The sequence below is a fragment of the Phyllostomus discolor genome, chromosome 3, assembly GCF_004126475.2.
Source record: "Phyllostomus discolor isolate MPI-MPIP mPhyDis1 chromosome 3, mPhyDis1.pri.v3, whole genome shotgun sequence".
NCBI lineage: Eukaryota > Metazoa > Chordata > Mammalia > Chiroptera > Phyllostomidae > Phyllostomus > Phyllostomus discolor.
The window spans coordinates 33813294-33831612 of NC_040905.2; the positions used below are offsets into that span (position 1 = coordinate 33813294).

Here is an 18319-nt window from a genome sequence, read left to right on the forward strand (position 1 = left end):
AGGTGGTGGGGGGGGCCTGGCTCTCGGCACCTGTGCCCAAGGGCAGCGCCTTGGAGTGGTTCCCTGGGTGCCACCCCTGCATGTCCAGGGCATTCCCGTTCCTCCTTCAGCTTGCTTGCCGGACCCTTGGGCGTGGCTGGGTCGGACTCGTGCTGGCTCAAGTGCCCCCTGGAGATGGTCTCCTCCTCAGGAGCCCGAATTGAAAGCACCCACCTGGGCTCTATTTGTCAGCAGCGGGGGGAGTTCACATTCCTTTGCTGGAAGTCAGTACAAGTCAGTGACGGGAAGTCCAGTGGGGAAGGTGCTGCTTAACAGCAGATCCTGTTCGTGTTTCACTTCCTGGGCCAGCACCCCTCATTCCCCAGGGCCGTCCCGAGCCCCAAGTTTTTGAGCCGAGGGCTGTCATCTGTGTGCCCATGTCCTGCTTTGCCTGTGGGACGCCTGCTCCCCACTCACATTCACTCTGTGCGGCTGTGCCTGGTCCTGGTGGGCTGGGGGCGGGGACCGTGGCTACCCATCTGCAGGCCCCTGGTCTGAGCAGGCGCGTGCTGCTGTCTGTTTGCATTGCATCCAGGTTTTAATAAATCCCCTAGTGAGAGGGGAAATCAGCGTAAGCTTCCATAATGCATTGCAACTTGTTTGACTGAAAATGATTAAAGTATCTAAATTATGTCAGCAGTAGTGAATTAGATTGTGAAAATTGGTGCCTGTGAACTCTGAATTATGTCTCTTTATTGCTGAACTCTTTTTTTTTTTTTTTATTTCAAGATAATGATTTTTCCAGAGGGAACTTGTACCAACAGGACCTGCCTAATTACCTTCAAACCTGGTATGTAGTTTTCTTAATTACGTTGTTTTCTTTTCGAGAAAGCAGGGAAGACCCTCGCTCCCACCAGGCCTCTCAGCTGTCCCACCAAAGCACAGCTCAGCCTGCAGGCGCTCCCGTCTGCTTCCGCCCCCAGGGCCACGACCCTGGCATGCTCCAAGTATTTTCCGCCAGCACAGATGCGGAGGGAGCCTCGCAGGCGCTGGGCCGCAGCTGGCCAGGGAGGCCTGGCGGGAGTCCCGTCTTACCCCGAGGCCAGCGTGCAACGTGCAGGCAGTGAGGTGGTGTCCCCTTGTCCCTTTCTCCCGCAGGTGCCTTCATCCCGGGAGTCCCCGTCCAGCCTGTGGTTCTGCGGTACCCAAATCAGCTGGTGAGTCTGTTCTCCTGAGGAGTCACGTTAAGGTGAACGGCCTGGGAGTGAGAACTGGGAGGTGTTTGGTCACACCAGAAATCTGATTCACCCCAGTATTCCAGAACATTCCCCACTATTCTGCACGGAGTCCTGCCTCCACGGGTCGGGAAGAGGTGGTCCTCTTCTCTTCTCATGGGGTCAGCCCTGACATTGCATGTGAAGCTTGGCCTCCCCCCGCCCCCCGTTGTCAGCAGCTCTCACTGCCCGGTGCACCCCCCAGGACCGTGTTAAAGGATGCTTAAGTTCTGGAAGGCTGAGACAACGAGGGAGACAGGGTTTAGGTGACTTGGTGGTTTGTGTGCTTTTATCTTGCCTTGGATGGGCGTAGAGGTTTTTTTTGTTTAAGAGACAGAAGGGGTGTTTTGGCTTCAGAGCTTTCTTGAGGGACCCCCAGCCCAAGGGCAGAGCCTGCCCGAGTCCTGAGAGCAGGTTCCGGCCGAGGCCCCATGGGCCTGTGTCCACGTCTGAGAAGCAGCCACTCCTTCCCTTCCTCTCGGGGGCCCTGTGGCTGTGTCTCCCTTGTGCTGGAACCCCGTCTGGTGGGTGCCCTCCTTCCTGCCTCCGTGAGCCAAAAGCCTCTTGCAGCCAAGAGAGGCCCACACGCACCCCTGGCCCGGGCCCTCTGGGCGCTGGAGGCACCGGTGTGGTTCCCCAGCGGGGACAAGTGAGGTGCATCTGCTCATGGCACGGAGCTTTCTCTCCACTGCAGTGTGTCTTTATGACAGCAAAGGGGGAACGCAAAGGTCAGGGCACGGTGGGCTCTGGCATCCCCAGTGTAGATGGTGGCAGAACTACACACGACATCTGTGGACACAAGAGGCTTCTGGGCCGGGCCCTTAGGGTCCAAGGCCTGCACACTGGACCCTACCCCTAGAGGGGTGGGTGGGCGCAGTCGAGGCTCTCCGAGCAGCCAGTAGATAGATAAATGTCAGCTGGAACTGGTTGCCAAGCAAACGGACAGATAAAGTTATTCTCACGGCACAGCTGAAACTGAAGAGGTATATTTATTCACTCTCTTCTCGAGACTCTGACATCAGTGTGTAGAATTCTAGATTTTCCATTCTTTAAGTTTGTTCCATGGGTGTATTCTAAGCAGGGTTCCTTCCTGGGTTCCAGCTGCATTCAGCTCAGGAGTCAGGGGAGCGTGGCATCTGCTTTGCCCTGGGCTGTGGGACCACGCCACGTGCTCAGCTGTGTCCCCGAAGGAGCAGCCCTGCTGCCAGCAGGTCTGAGCACAAGAGCCATGCCGAGGGGGCGGCATGGGGGACAGGAAGCCCGTGCCATGGGTTTGCAGGGCCTCTGAGATGGTGGGCAGGGGGCGTCAGGACTGTGGAAGGCAAAAGCTCACGTGGGTGACCAGTGTCAGGGTAGAAACAGGCACCTGTCATCCAGTGTCCCCACCTGGTTGCCCGGTGCGGCTGCTGAGGCTGAGGATGGAGAGGGTCTGAAATGCCCCCATGGGGCCCTGGGCTGGCCTGGGGGGGCAGGAGGCACAGCCCTGCAGCGGCTTGCTCTACCGCTTCCCAAGCCTGGGGCTGACCCACAGGAGTTGGGGTACAGGGGGGGAGGTGCTGGGATGGACTGTGGCTGGGTGGTGGTGGCGGGCAGGCAGGTGTCGTAGGCCCTGCTTACCAGGCCTGCGTGCGCACTCCGGAGAGCAGACAGACACAGTGGGCTGCTCGTTGCAGACTGGAGTTGCCAGGGACACCTTGAGAGGGGAAGGGCAGGAAAGGAGAGCTGGTGCTGGGTCTTAGGTGGGGGTTGGAAGTGGTGACCTCGGACCTGTGGGAAGAGAGGTGAGTGTATCTGGGGGGAGGTCTGGGGACCTGGAGGTGGGTGAGTACGCGCCTTCTCCTTTGCCACAGAGTGGACTTGGAAAGATGGGGAGACCAGCATTGCTGGGGTCAGTGGAAGGCCAGGATGAGGGCCGGGACGGGGGCGGGCGTGTCTGCGGAGGGAGGAGCCCGTGTGGCCCCCACAGGAATTCCTGGGGTCTGACTCCTAGCCCCGCTTCACCCGCTCGTTTCTTGCCCCCAGGACACCATCACGTGGACATGGCAAGGCCCCGGAGCGTAAGTCAGACGTTGTGCTGTCTTGTTTGTCCTGTTCTGCCCAGAAGCGCCCCAGTTGCTTTTAGCAAATGTGATACCTGAATACAGGACCTGCTGCTGTTCGATAGCAGTTAGATGTAGCCCACTGTGAAAACTAAATGTGAAACTCAGGCCACCTTCACACCTGGCTTCCAGGACTCAAATTAAGTGCCGTCAGCCCCACTGACAAAACAATCATGAGAACTCTTCTCTCCCTGCCCTGTGTCTGTCAGCTCAGCGATTACCATCCTCTCCCGGGAAAAGGCAGCAGACCTCCAGGTGGCTGCCCTCCTCTTGCTCAGCTATGGGGTGAAGGGCACAGGGGTTCCAGGCACATTGGGCCCCCAGGCTACTGCTGTTTGAGCTGGTGTTTTGAAATGGAAGGGAGGGTGCTGAGGCCAGGCCGGAGCCCTCCCAGGGCCCCCAGGCCTTGCCAAGGTGTTTGGACTGGGACTCTGGGGAGGCACCATGAGGGGCGGTGTGTCTTGAGTGGTGGTCTTCGCATTTCTGAGTCTGGGATGTGGATGATGGGTGGTGAGAAGCGAGGGAGAAGCTGGGAGAAGGGTTGGGAAGGGGCTCCCTTGGGGCCTGGTGGACTGGGCTTGGAGCTGTCAGTGATGAGGCAGAAGTGGAGTGTGTAAGAGTTAAGAGGGGGACTGTGTATCAAGGGGCTAGTGAGCGAAGGCCCAGGGACAAGAATCTGGATGGCTCCACATCGCCACCCCTGCAAGGAAAAGTCTGGTGATGCTTGTTCTGAGGAACTCAGGAACGCTGAGAGCTATGCATGGGGATGGCATGGCTTAGGGCCTGTCCAGTCTGCGCTGCCAGGAGAGCTCCAGGGCCAGGACAGGTGAACGAGGCTCCTGAGCTGGAAGACAAGCTTGGGAAGTAGTGGCTTGCACTGCAAACTGAAGTTGCAGAGGCAGGTGTATATAAGAAGAAGAGGGAAGACTGACTGCTATTTAACAAAAGTAGCCTTGTCTCTCACTGCTGTGTTTCAAGGTTCGGATTTAGGCTGGGAAGGCTCAGCACCCATCTGAAGGAGAATTAACTGTCCAGTGCTGCCCTCTGCAGGGCAAGGGGTCTGGAGTTTTGCTCCAGATTTGGAAGTAATTTAACTCAATGGAATTTTTTTAACCAATGCTATAAATCTACTTGTTTTTAAGGTTGGAAATCCTGTGGCTCACCCTGTGTCAGCTTCACAATCGAATTGAAATTGAGGTTTGTATAGATATAGTGTTACACAATGTTATGTTGGGGTTATAGATACATTGTGTCGAGGTCTTTTATAGATTTAGTATTATATTAGGGTCTGTACAAACATAATGCTATACAGTGTGATGTTGTCTGTATAGACACAATGTTATGTAGGCATCTGCATAGACACAGTATTACATTGTGTTGTGTTGGGGTCTGTGTAGATATAATGTTGTACTGATATCTGTATAGATACAATGTTATATCATCTGTCTCTTTGAACTCTTCTCCTTTCTCACTGGCTCCTCAGAGGTGCTTCCCCGTAATTTGGCATCAGTCAGCTTGTGTCTCTTCGATGGTTTTGAACACATTCAGATACGATGTTTAAAATCTACAAGGAAGCTAAACCCATCATTCTTTTATTATGCTTAGTACAGCTTGGGGGCATATAGAATTGACACATGTGCAATGAATAACATTTTAATTTTACCTGACACTAGTACTGCTGAATCCATACTGCTAAATGTGTCACGCTGTCCTCCTCTCTCTGACACGTGTCAGACCGTGTGGCCTGCCTTTCAGTTTGCACCCCGTTGAGTGTCTCAGACAGAGTCGCAGCACCCATCCTGTCAGCCGAAACAAATGAACTTACATTTGTTTGGCCTGTAAATGTTATCTGAGCGAATGAGGAATAGAGTTTATTTTCTCAAAAAGGAATTAACAGGCTACTCCTATACCCGAACATTAGAAATGAGTTATAGGCAACTTAAATACTTAATGAAAGAGTTGACTACCTTCCGATAAATTTTGCCGAGTAATACTGACTATGGATGAGCCGGCTTTCCGCCAGGTTTTTCACTTCAGTAGAATGTAAGCCACTTAACACTCAGGACTGAGCTGAAGGGGCCTTGGCCCACGTCCAAGTGTAGCAGGGCCTCCGCTTAGGATATTTTATGTGGCTCACCTGCTGGTGGGAATGCTCTATTTCAGACCTGGCTTCTAATCGTAAGCGTTGGAAAAGAAGCTACGTGGCTCGTGAAATCCCTCTAAGTGTATTTCCTCCTGTTGTTACTGCTCCAGGTTGCTGATGCTAATGTGAGGAGCTACTGCAGTTTACGTGGCTCTTTTCAATGTAGCTGCAAGCAAATAGAGTTCTGTGATGAGAATTAATAGGATTTCAGGATGTTCACGAATTCTTAAGTATTCGTATTAAACAAAAAGGGCTTGTGCTGGTTTGCCTCTTCTGTGTGGTAGGACTTATTTAAAATGCCTTGCAAGTGTTGCTCACTCGAAGATACATTCATGGGACAACTTACTGTAATCTCCAAATGCAGTCAGTGTCAAAAAGCTAATAACTGTCTCTTAGGTAGAATTAGTTGTGTTATCCTCAGCACAAAACTGAGAATTTCGGACATGAAAACATACATGTACATAACTCTTTTGCATCTAAAGACCGAGCCCCCATGTGAAATTACAAATACAGTACACGGGCCACAGCTTCAGTGTTGGGGGAGCAGGCACTCGCAGGGAGCAGTGGTGAGCTGGGAGCGTTCCACACACGTGTGCGTGTGTGTACGTGCACGCACCACCACTTCGGAGATGATTCTAGTGGGAAGTGTGAGAACAGATCTCAATTCTGTCAGTCTCATGCTGGTCACTTAAGGTGGGTGTCTTGTGGCCCCGTGGGGGTGACACAGCCTTCTCTGTGTGCAGTTCCTCCCAGTGTACAGCCCCTCGGAGGAGGAGAAGAAGGACCCCGCCCTGTACGCCAACAACGTGCGCCGCGTCATGGCCGAGTGAGTGTGCCTCCCCTGCCCCAGACTCCCCGACCCCCGTGACTTCCCTGAGGGTCACTCAGGACTCTCTTCCACCTGCTGTTTTCCTCCCTAGCACTGCCACAAATGAGGAAGCCAGCAGCACCAGGAAAACAGGGTCTTGACAAGCTAGTGAACAAGCATGGACTGTGCCTTTGGGGCACACACTGTGCGCCTGTGGCTTTTGTCCGATGACATTTCCGTTGTTTATCATTTCGGAAGATGCCGAGCCATCACTTAATTTCACAAACATTGAATGTGCCCACATCTACCAGTGCCCCCGGGTGCTGTGTGTGTGGGCGCCCTGGTAGTGACCAGCAGTGGAGCCCGCAGTGAGGACACTCATCTGTGCAGGCTTCAGGGTCTGGGCAGGAGCGTCCGAGAAGCCTCGCTGCCCCTCTGTGCGTACAGTGTTTATTAATGCCCCTGCTCCACTGCACCGAGCTCCATGTGGTCGCTGTACACCTAGGCGAGTGCGGTGACTCGTCCTACTGGTATGGCCCCTGTGCCCCAGTCAGGACCTTGTGCACCTCCTCTTTCCCGCTGCTCCCGGCTTGGTCCAGGCAGTGGTAGTGTCAGCTCACGCCCCTCCCCCTCCAACCACCCTCATCCCTCCTGTTCTGTCCTCTCCCCCTCCCCCCTCTCCCATCCAGGGCAGCAGGGGCTGCCCCCCCCCACTCTGCCCCCCTCCGTGCCTGGGGGCTGCTCAGCAGCGCAGTGGCTCTGACAGTGAGTGTCACTCGTGTGGGGTCCACACAGCTGCTTAGGGAGTGTTAGCAGTTGCCCTTGCTGACCCGTGTGACGTAGCCTTCTAAAGCAAAGTGCCTCAGTGTACGCATTGCACCCTCACTTGAGTGCATTCTGCGAGACTGTACTGGGCAGAACCGTACCTGTCACCTCAACACGCGTGACTTAGAACTCAGCAGCGTGTTCGGTCTTTATCCAGGGGCTCCTCAGAAAGTTGGGTGCTAGGAACAGAGTGCACTGCCCCCCCCCCCACCCTCAGAAACTCCTCCTCCCTCTCTCTGAATCATACACCAGCCACCAGGCTGCACGTGACCCTCAGCTGTTGGGAAGTCAGGGCTCTCAGTGACATCCTTGTTCAGCCTCTTGATAAAAAAAAAAAAAATAACATCCACCCATGGGATGGCAGGCTCAATGGGTTAGGTGTAAATGTTCTCAATACACATTGAAATTTACTATTAACGACTTTAAAGATGTGTATCCTAAAGAAACTGTCCATGTTAATAGTGGGGAATGGTGACATGCTCAACAGAAAAGGACAAATAACCCATGGGGTCCCCTCTTGTCACAGCGGAATTTCAGTGGGTCATCACCGCTCTTGTCTGTGGCCTCACCTGTGAGTGCACCCAGGCAGGGCCCGGATCCCCAAGGGCCCTGTGGTCGGCCCCTGAGCTGGCCTCCTCCCCTGCCTGCCCGTGGAACAGCCCAAGACACTGCTGGCACGACTCTGACTCTGTCCCTGAGGGGCTGTGCCTGAGCTTGGCGGGGGGGGGGGGGGGGGGGGGGGGGGCGGGGGGAGGGCCTCGGCCGGGGGAGGGGGGGGCGGACATGGGAGCTGCTGTTTCTGTCTCACATCGCCGCACGCTGTTTTCGTGGCACCGGGAACTTTTGTTCTAACAATTGAAACTCGTTCCGTTATTAGGGTGGGGGCTGCTTAGTTTTCTGTGCTGGGTAAATTTCCTACCTTGAATGTGTTCTTTCATGGTCAGGAAAGTTTTTTCCCAGGGACTCGGACGCAGCTCTGAGAGGGGCTGAGTTCCGACTCTCTCCCCAGATGCAGGGCTGTGCCAGCTCTGGTAAAAGCGACCCCTGGTGACCTGTGAAGAGTGAGCTTCCCCATCAGACACCCCCGTGGGACAGCATCATCGTTAGGGCCCAAACACAGGCTTGTTTTCTAGTCGGGCGCAAACCGAGATAATTCTGAGCTAACAGCAAAGCTTGGGGCAGCCCCAAGTTCCAAGTAATTGAAATTCACGGTCAGCTATCAGGCACTTACGTTTAGTGCTTGAACACGGACTTCCCACGTCACCCTTCCGTGCTCCTCGGTATTCCGAGTCTTCCCCTCATGTACAGATCGCCGTGCGGTGAGGGTGCCGTGGGGGCTCAGGGCAGGATGTAGGGTGCACACGCCGGCATCGCCTCTGCCAGCATTTCTGCCGGCACCGGCAGAGCCGACTCAGGAGAGACCTGGGGGAAGCCCCTGCAGAGTGGGGCGGCTGCCCCGCCAGGCGCTCACGGTAGGGCCCTCCTCTCTGCCGTAGGGCCCTGGGCGTCTCCGTGACCGACTACACCTTCGAGGACTGCCAGCTGGCCCTGGCGGAAGGACAGCTCCGTCTCCCTGCGGACACCTGTCTTCTAGAATTTGCCAGGCTGGTGAGGGGACTGGGGTGAGTGCCTTGTTTGTTTTTTTACTCTTGAACAGTTAGGACACTCGCTCGAAATCTGTGACAAGCGTCGGGGCTACGGTGTGTGAGGCAGGCATGTCGCATTCGGCAACAGTGAGAGAAAAGCTTTGTACTGGACCAGAAATGTCTGAGAGAACCTCGCAGGGGCCTCCACCCTGTGGGTGTCGGTGCCTGGGCTGGAGGTCCCAGCAGCACCCAAGCACTGCCTGACGTCTCTCTGTCGGGACAGGGAACCGAGGAGAGAGTTGGGGTGCTTATGCTGGTGACTTGGTTATTTTCTTTTAATTCAACCCACACAGCAGTGGGTGCCTTAGACCCCCAGGGGTTGATGCCAGCTCCTCTGGAGCCGCACCGGGAGGCCGTCCTGGTGCGCGCCCCGCCGAGGGTGCAGGCGCTCCTGCAGACACTTAGACGAAACTCGTTGCATGCCTTCCAGCTATTAGAAACCTCTCCTTGAAAACTAGCTGCTCGGCCTGTACCTAATTTTGATATTTTGGTAGGTCTTAAAACAGCAAACTCCCTGTTTTTGGCATTCTGGGATCTCATTGAAATAAACCTTTTCCTCTTCTTTGTTTAGCCTGAAACCAGAAAAACTCGAAAAAGATCTGGGCAGATACGCGGAAAGCGCCCGGATGAAGAGGGGAGGGAAGATCGATGTCTCGGAGTTTGCGGCGTACCTGGAAGTGCCCGTCTCGGACACGCTGGCCGACATGTTTTCCCTGTTCGACGAGGTAGCCCTGCCACCCGGTGGGGGCGGGGGTGGGGGGCGGTAGAACCTCAACGTCTCAAAGTATGAATTGTTTTCCTTGGAATATAAACACTGTTTAGTCAATTTTGGAAGTAGGGAAGGGAAAACCACTCCTAAATGGCCCTATCCCTACCCGCCCACCTGTCTTGTAGAGCATTCTCTCCCATGTTTTTAAATGCACAAAAAACCTGACATTTAAACTCATGTTTGCTGACAAACACGTCCGTAGTTTAGGTTTCCTTACATCAGGTCACGTAGGGATGCCGGCCGGTGGCCCCTGCCGCCCCGCCCCAGAGGCCCCCGCTGACCCAGCCCAGCTGGAACTCCGGTCACATGGTGTGTGCCAAGGGGCTCCTTCAGCCACTTCAGCCATGAGTGTTCTGTGTGAACAAGAGTGTGTTCCGTGTGGACACATAGCTTCATGTGTGTAAAATGTACCATGTTCCGTGTGACAGTGTTGCATGTTCTTTGTGCCCACAAGCCCCAGCGTGGTCTGGCGTGGCAGAACCAGGAGAGTCGGGCGGCTGGTGTGGGCACAGGAGACCTCGTGGGGCTGCAGGTCCTGCAGCGCCACCGTGCGACGCTGAGTGGGTGGGCCCATCTGGGGGTCCCCTGATTACAGACGGCTTTCCACGAGTTGAGGCTGTGGGTTTCTGTTCCTGTCAGAGCCACAGCTGTGGCTGCATTTCCCCGGGCACTTTGCCAACAGTGTCAGGTTTGAAACGGGAGAGTGAGCGTGGTCTCAGCTGGTGACGCTGATGACATGTTGTTAGTAGGGAGCCTTCGTCGAGCACCAGACATCTTACCACAGCGAGTGGGCTGTTTGTTTTTATTGTTGAGTGGTTCAGGGGCACAGTGGGCTTACAGGTAGGAGTATCCTCCTTTCCACGGAGAGCCTCAGGCTGGAGGCCAGACACCCTCCCAGAGCCAGGCGCACATAGGCTTGGGGCCTGGCGTGAACTCGGCCTGCGAGTCACCTGCGGCTGGCCGGGTGCCGTGTGTCTGCATCCAGCGCAGACCCACCTTTATTCTGTGTGCTCACTGTGTGGTTCCCATGGGCGAGGTTCTCAGGGCCCGAACATGACCCCTACTGCTGGCAGGTCTTCTTCTAAAAGGAAAGCTTTCGCAGGCAACAGTCATCATGCCTCACATACTGAAAATTGGTTGTGATGGCCTAAAAAGGTGGAATCACCTTGGAGAAGTCAGTGGTTATGAACGCCCTAACAAGTGCTCTTTTCGTGTAGACAAATGCTCTCAGATTTTTGTGGAGCTAAACTGTAGTTAACACGCAGCGGCCACTGTTGAACCCCAGCTCTCCAGTGGGAGGTGGCTGAACTGCCCCTAAGGGTGTCTCCCTTTCACAGAGCGGGGGCGGCGAGATGGACCCACGGGAGTACGTGGTCGCCTTGTCTGTCGTCTGCCGGCCGGCCCAAACCCTGGACACCATGCAGCTGGCATTCCAGGCAAGTGCAGGGTGCATGTGAGTTTAATTTATGGGGACAGTGAGACACGGGTCACATCGGATCTGTGATGCACCTTTATAGTCCCCAGGTTGACAGGCTGGCTCTGGCCATGCTGCCTGGTGGCATGGGAGCCTACTGGAGAGCTGGAACCCCAAGGGAGGAAAAGCAGGCCACTCTGGACAGGCGGCTGGGGCTGGCAGGGCCGAGGGCGAAGGAGGGGACCTCGGGGTAACGCCGGGCTTGCCTTGCAGATGTACGGGTCTCAGGAGGACGGGAGCATAGACGAGGACGCCCTCTCCAGCATCCTCAAGACGGCCCTAGGGGTGGCGGAGCTCTCTGTGACCGACCTCTTCCGGGCGATCGACCAGGAGGAGAAGGGGAGGATCACATTCGGTGAGAGGCTCTGGGAGCAGGGAGGATGGCCCACTTGTACAGAAAGTGGGGGACACACCTGGAGCCCCTGCCCACCTGTGCTCGCCAGGCCCCCTGTGTCTCCCGTAACGTGGAGATTCTCACGAGGAAGGTCCTTCCCTGAAACCTGGCCAGGATGCGTGGGAGCTTTCAAATCCGATTTCTTCAGGCGATGAATAGAATCAAATTCCAAAAGCTCAGCTGTAGAGCTCGGACCCAAGACAGATGCCATCCTGGGGGCTGGGGGCGTGTGTGCCAGGGCAGGGCATCCACAGTCAGGGCCCCAGGGCAGGAGCGAGTCCACCTGCCTGTGAGGACTGACTGTTGGGCAGCTCCTCTCCGGGAAGGTTTGGCTTCATTATCTGTGGCTGCACAAAGCAGGATGGTCAGATCCTCAGGCGCCAGGATCTGAAACCCTCCCGTGGGCTGGGGAGGGCGGCCAGGCAACAGGATCTTGGAAGGCAGCCTGCTCCGCACACCGGCCAGCGTGCACATTTCAAAATGAGCATGTGTTCTTGCTAGAAAACGGGCAGACATTTGCTCAGGAAAGGTCAGCGTGCACGTCTTGTTTGGACATGTTTTAAAATTGCATCCAAATGTCAGACACGGGTGGGGGTGGTTGGCTGTGCATGCGCACACACTGTCACGCATCTGCGTTCAAGTAGGCCGTGCTTCTGGTTGTTGGGGGCTGCCGATGAGGTCTGCAGTGAGCCTGACCAGCTGCAGACTTTTCCAGTAAAGGCCATTCCGAGCTTCCCACAAGGAGACAACACGTGTGTCCTTGGAGCCTGCAGGCTCCTGAGCTTCACCTCTCTCAGGGTGCCTGAATGCGAACCCGAGGGCGCTCTCCACCCCAAGACCGGACCCTGGCCCACTAGGAGGTGGTGCACAGGCACAAAGCCACTCAGGCCCTGTGACCAGCTTGGAGCGTGACCTTCGTGCGTGCCTGGTCTCCCCAGTGCTCAGGCATGTGCACCAGCAGTGCCCGCCTCGTGGAGGGAGCATCAGTCACCACCCTCTGTCCCATCCCTGGCCCAGCTCCCGTGGTGAGCAGCGCCTCTGTCACATATGCTGAGTGGCCTGAGTACCCACTGAATTCAGGGGCACGTGATTGAGGTCTCCCCAAAGCAGGAGTAGCTGAGAGGAACACAGTGCCTGCCCTTTGCTTCTGCTGTGATAGTGTGCACAGCAGAGAAAAACCGAGTGCAGGCTCCTGTCCTCACCTCCAAGACCATCAACATGGACCCCAGCCCTGCAGCAGGAGCAGCGGGTGCGCCTTAGGCTCAGGAAAGAGCTCCACACTCTAGATGTCTGCCCCCAAGGCCCCAGCAACCGTGGTGTCCTTGTCTTTCCAGCCGACTTCAGCAGGTTCGTGGAAATGGACCCAGACTTCGCAGAGGAGTATCTGTACCCCAACCAGCCGCCTTTCGAGAGCTGTGCACAGACGCCCCCTGCTCCTACCCCCAACGGCTTCTGTGCTGACTTCAGCCCTGAGAACTCGGATGCTGGGAAGAAGCCTGTGCGTAAGAAGCTGGACTAGGCCAGAAGGTGCTGAGGAGACGAGGCTGCTCCCTGGCGGTCACTGCCCCGCCTCCGCGTGGCCGCGAGCCCATCCGCTGTGACCACCTCCGGGTTCCACTCTCCACACAGGCTGCACGCTCACTGTCCGCAGGCCCGCCTTCCAGAGACTGGGTTTGTTTTCACGCTGCTTCTCCGTGAGGCACCAGCCTGTGGGGTGCCTGGAAGGAAAACCTCATGCTCGCAGAGCCTGGTCTCCTCACAGCGAGACCGCATGGGGCGTACCCTGGGCATCGTGGCCTGGCTCCGGGGGTCTCCCTGCCAGGCAGGTCCTCGGGGGGCTGGGTGGAAATCAGGCGTGGCTTGTTTCCACCCTCGGTGCCCTGGCTTGGGTTTCCATCTCCCTGTGTCCACACTGCCCCTGCGGCCAGCACGCTCGGGAAGGGGGACGCAGGGCATGTGCTTCAGTTCCAGCACAGACCCTCTGCCGACCTCTGGGGGCACCGTGCGGCCGACCCGCCATCTGGTTTTTAAACATTTCTATATTTGTGGGAGTTCATGAGTATTTTATAAACTTCATTTAGATACTTCAGGAGACACTTAGCATTTTTTTAAAAAAAGAAAGAAAATTGTTTTTCTACTTCATTTTCTTTTGAGGGTCAGAGGATATTTATTTATAGGCCTTTTTGATAGAATCTGAGGCTGTCTGTGTCTTTGGCGTCACTCTCTCTCCGGCCTCTCTTGACCAGGTCAGTTTCTCTCCTGTCTGGGCCACCCCGAGCAGCAGCCCAGAACCGCTGTTTCCGATCCTCAATCCTTTTTAATCCCCCTCTTTTTTTACAAATGTTACCAGCTTGGTATTTCTGTTTTACTATGATGTCATCTACTTCACCGTAGCGTCGACGCCAGTGGAAGCGTTGACTGTGGGGGGCGTGAGTGAGGACAGAGGACTGGGCCCGCTCATTTGTTGTGTGGGGGGCTGTGCGCCCGGGGCAGGCGTGCGGGCCCTGCTCGGGGTGACCGTCTCCCCTTGGCTCCGGCTCCATGGTGAGCAGGACGAAGGAGCCGCCCCTGCAGGCAAATGAGCCGTGTGGGCAGAAATGGCGTGGAGAGTAGCGAGAGCAGGTGACGGCCTCGTGCAGGTAGATGCCCCTCCTGTTACCGTGACAAGGGTGGCGTGGGCTCTGGCAGAGAAGAACCCGGGCCCCTCCCCGAGTCAGGTGAGGAGAGGTGCTTCCCAGCACAGGGAAGGGGACGCGAGGGTGTCGCCTCTGCTCTTCCCGCAGCCGCCCTGATGCGTCTCCTCAGGACACGACTGGGACCTGTCCTTAAAGCACAGTCATGACCGCAGACTCCAGTCTGTGCCCTGAAGCAAGGCCTCGGGGTTCCTTTGGGGAAATCATGTTTTGTTTTCATCTCTAAAATGAATGTTACATTAGGGGCTTGAAAGTGACCACCAGGGCCAGAAGCACAGGGAAAAACATGTTTACTAACTTCCTGAGGCGCCACGGGCACTTCTGCCGCGAGACGTCAGGACTCCCCTCGACTCCCGCCAGCGGTGGCCTCCACCTCGTTCCAGCTGCTCACTGCCAGCCAGGACGCCACAGGGCCGGGGTGCGCCGAGGCCCCGGGCCGGGCGTGCGGCTTGTCAGACACAGCAGAGTCTCAGATGCAGCCTTGGTAGCTGACGGTAATTGATTTTATAATCATGAAACGCATAGAGGTTCATTTTTAAAAGAGGAAAACCCACCCATGACCAGTGAAGGAGGTGAACAAACTAAGATGTTCTGAGGGAAGGGGCCCGAGCCTGGGGCCTCCGTCCTTCATGTCTGTGGATGAAGGGTTTTTGGAATGAAGTGCCGCTGTGCATTTTCAGGAAAAAAATCCCTGAGAAGCAGACTTGGAATGGATGTTTGCTCCTCCGGATCCACTTCCCCTGTCGTAGTGACCGAATGGCATTCAGAACTGTGAGTGTACATAGTGTCAGGACTTCCTCCCTTCCGTGTGAGACAAGGACGGAGCGGGAGGGCAGCCCCGGCCCTGCTGCCTGCGGGGGCCCTGCCGGGTCGCGGGGGCCCTGCTGGAAAGGGTGCCATGGAAAGAACTTCGGATTTTCAGTGGAATGAATAAAACAAAGTCCTATGTACTTGAAGATGCTCTTTGTTACCTGTGTTTTGTTTTCTTTTACTAGACAACACAAACATTTCTTAGGCTGCGATGGGAGAACCAGTCAAGATGAGATTTCTAGCGTGTTTGGGAAGCAGCTGAAATTCTGCAGAAGCAGCAGAGGGAAGGTCTGGAGTGTTCCAGCACCACACGGACAGGGGCTGACATTTCACAGAACTCGGGCTGCCTCCCTGGTGCATTGATTTTAGTAATTTCTCTATATTAAGCCCACACGCCTTAAATACACCTTCCAGTCCTTCTATTAAATCAGTAAAGGATGTAGAAATAGAAGTAAAACAAATAGAACCATTGTATTACAATCCCGGATGCTGTGTGTGAAAGCATCAAGGTGGTGGAGCCCCTGGCTTCAGGGCTCAGGTCGCCCTTGGGGACGTGGTTTGTTCACAGAAACGAGTGAAGCTGGGAGCCACTGGCAGATGTGACAGGACACACACCACAGTGCCATCGTTCATGTAACAGCCCTTTTTCTTTGCTAGTTTGTGCTTGTGGGCCCTCTTTAACATAAATGCGTATTGCCTTTTGGGTTAAATTTATTTAATTTCTTTAAGTAGAGGGAGGGGATAAAGCAAAGACAGGATCTGGACATTTCATATCCAAAGATGGACCCAGGTTTCTGGTCGAAGTCACGGCAGCCGCAGAGCAGAAAGGGCGGTGTGGCTTCGCACGGTGATGCAGGGGTGCACCGACCATGGACCTGCCTCCTCCTGTGTGTGCTCAGCTCTCCTGCATTCTCACTGGAGCGGGCTGCTGCTGGAGACACCAGCAGAATCCAGAAAAGAAGCAAGTCTCTGCCATCCCCGCTGCCACCCTGCCAGTCTTGGCTACCACCGTCCCGGTCCCTCCCCTGCGTCTGCTGACCCAGCTGGGAGCTGCTGATGAATGAGCAGCACTGTCTGCCCCACATCTACGCAGCCTCCATGCTCCTCCTTCTTCCCATGTGTGAGGCACACCCACTATGTGCGGCACACCCACTGTGTTTCCCTCTGACGTGATATGATGACCATGCCTCCAAACAGATCCTTTGGCCTTCTCCCAAAAACACGATTCTTCAAGTCCTCCAGGAGTCGTTAATTCCAGCATAGTCACATGCCTGCCTGGATATGCTCTAACATGAAAACAGTTACAGAGTTCATCATTCACCCCTGGGGAAAAAAAAAATGTTCATTCACCACCATTCATCTTCCCTCTACAACATAGTAGCAGACACCAAGAAGTAGGGGAAGTGAGTAAGTAGTTAAACTAGTGTGCATGCTGGCTCACACAGGCACACACGTGCACACACGCCAGGCCAGGAAGACAGTCTGCATGGTCACCATTTCTGTAGCCAGTTAAGAAGTTGCAGCAATTGTACTGAAGTCCTCTACCCCACCCCACCCCCCAGTCTGTGGTCCATGTTTACCTGGGTCCAACCAGCACCTTCTAAGGCTAGGATTCTTTACCTGGTGATAGGATTCAAATTTTTACCCCAAAGTGTGTGTCTTGCATTTATTAGTCACGGTAGGAGTCGTGAAAGTGCGAACGGGAGCCCAGTGGTGCAGTAACCACACCCCACTCTGTACCTGTCATTAGTGTTGGGGCCACTCTGCCGTCCTGCTGGTTCAGTCACTGGAGTGGCCGCACGTAGCTGGTGAGCATCTGAATTGCAAGTGCGATGGGTTCATTGTGTCCCCAAGGTGGAGCATCTGTCCTTGGAAAGAAATCCCTTTTAGGCGGAAGAGCCCAAATGTGCAGAGAAGAGAAAGGTGAATAGGCTGGCCAGTCAGCGTGGCTTGTCTGCTGTCATAACGGGCTCGGGATTCAGGGTCAGCAGGTACCTCACTCCTCTCACCTGTTCTCAGGCCACTTGCAGCTCTGCCCAGCGTCTTCACTGTGTCCCAGCCTGGCAGCACCACCCCTTTCCTGGGGCTGTGCCAGGGGAACAGTGTAGGGAACAGAGTGACAAACCACAATCTAGGTGCTGAGTCTTCTATGTCCCACGTGAATCACATGGCTGCACTATAACTCCATGAGCAGGAAGTGTAGAGGTGGGCACTGCAAGACAGGGAAGGAAAATGTGACACAAATCACCTTCCATTCTGTCAGGCCAGCTGTTCTGGGTAAGGGGAACTTGGGAGGAGCTGGAAGTTCAAGTGCATGCCTGTGGCCATGTTTCCTTTGCAGTAAAATGAACTCCTTAGCAATTTAATACAAGGTGGGCAACGGTGAGTCAGCCACTCAGCCCACTGGTGGTGCAGAAGCAATTCCAAGGGCAAAAAAGACAAATCCTTATCAGGATAAGAGTATTAAAATGAGGACAAGCCTGTTCTCCTGACAATGAGAGTGTTCAGTGTGAAATGAACAGGACCCCCAGAAAATAGTACCACCTAGGGGGTAAGCCCTGGACCAACTTCTGACGAGGTGGGAATCCAGAGATGCTCTCATCGGCTGAGGCTGTTCTTGCTGATCTGTGTTGTTGACTGTCTGTCATCTCAGTCCCTCCGGTGCCCCTGATTGTGGGGTCCAGTGAATACACACTGGAAAAGTGGCAGGCTGTCCATCACGTGTGCCTGGCCATGGGCGGGGCCACGGAGAAAGACAGTATCAGTATCAATGAGCCGTGTGGGTCCAGTGAAGCACAGGCCAAAAAAAAACTGACCAAAAAAAAAAAAAATAAGGTGTTTTATCACATGTGATTGGAGTCCCAGAAAAGGGGGGATTAGGACAAAAATGACTTGACAAATAATGGCCAAGGAGCTCAGTAAGCCACAAGCAGAATAAATATAACAAAAATACAGGAAGGCACACTATAAAGTTCTGAAAGCCACTGATAAAAAGAAAATCTTAAAAGCAGCCAGAGGAGAAGAAACGTTATAGCAGAACCAAGGTAACAGTGGTGTGCACACAGTGATTGGGCATGCCCAGAGGGTCAGTGTTGTTTGAAGGCGGATGGAGATCATTTAAAGGCATATATCGTAAGTTCCCCAAAGAAAACATAGAGGTGTAACTAATAAGCCAGTAGTGCACTTAAGGCGGGATATTTTCAAGTAATTATTTTATGCAAACTAAACAGGAAAGTTAAGGAAAAAAGAACAAGGTACAGATAACACAAATAGAAAACAAATAGCAAATGGTAAACTTAAATTCAACCACACTAATAATGGCATTAAATATAGAACTCCAACATAACCATTGCTAGACCAAATAAACAGAGAAACACCTGTTGAAACACATAGTGAAAGTAAAAG

General features: G+C 54.5%; 1 protein-coding gene and 1 long non-coding RNA gene across 2 annotated transcripts in view; both read left to right on the forward strand.

Annotated features, from left to right (window-relative positions):
- Window positions 1-13126, forward strand: part of LPCAT1 (lysophosphatidylcholine acyltransferase 1) — a 41129-nt gene extending 28003 nt beyond the window's left edge. Inside the window, exons 5-14 of the mRNA XM_028516567.2 lie at window positions 769-829; window positions 1138-1196; window positions 3276-3310; window positions 4495-4549; window positions 6239-6321; window positions 8625-8750; window positions 9346-9499; window positions 10881-10979; window positions 11231-11372; window positions 12746-13126. Coding sequence (XP_028372368.1) covers window positions 769-829; window positions 1138-1196; window positions 3276-3310; window positions 4495-4549; window positions 6239-6321; window positions 8625-8750; window positions 9346-9499; window positions 10881-10979; window positions 11231-11372; window positions 12746-12930 — 999 coding nt within the window. The 3' untranslated portion in view covers window positions 12931-13126. The remainder of the gene's footprint in view (window positions 1-768; window positions 830-1137; window positions 1197-3275; window positions 3311-4494; window positions 4550-6238; window positions 6322-8624; window positions 8751-9345; window positions 9500-10880; window positions 10980-11230; window positions 11373-12745) is intronic.
- A 341-nt stretch (window positions 13127-13467) lies between these two features.
- Window positions 13468-15060, forward strand: LOC118499435. Its single transcript, XR_004901915.1, has 2 exons — window positions 13468-14138; window positions 14170-15060. It is a non-coding gene; the product is annotated as an uncharacterized LOC118499435 (long non-coding RNA).
- The last annotated feature ends 3259 nt before the right edge of the window (window positions 15061-18319 follow it).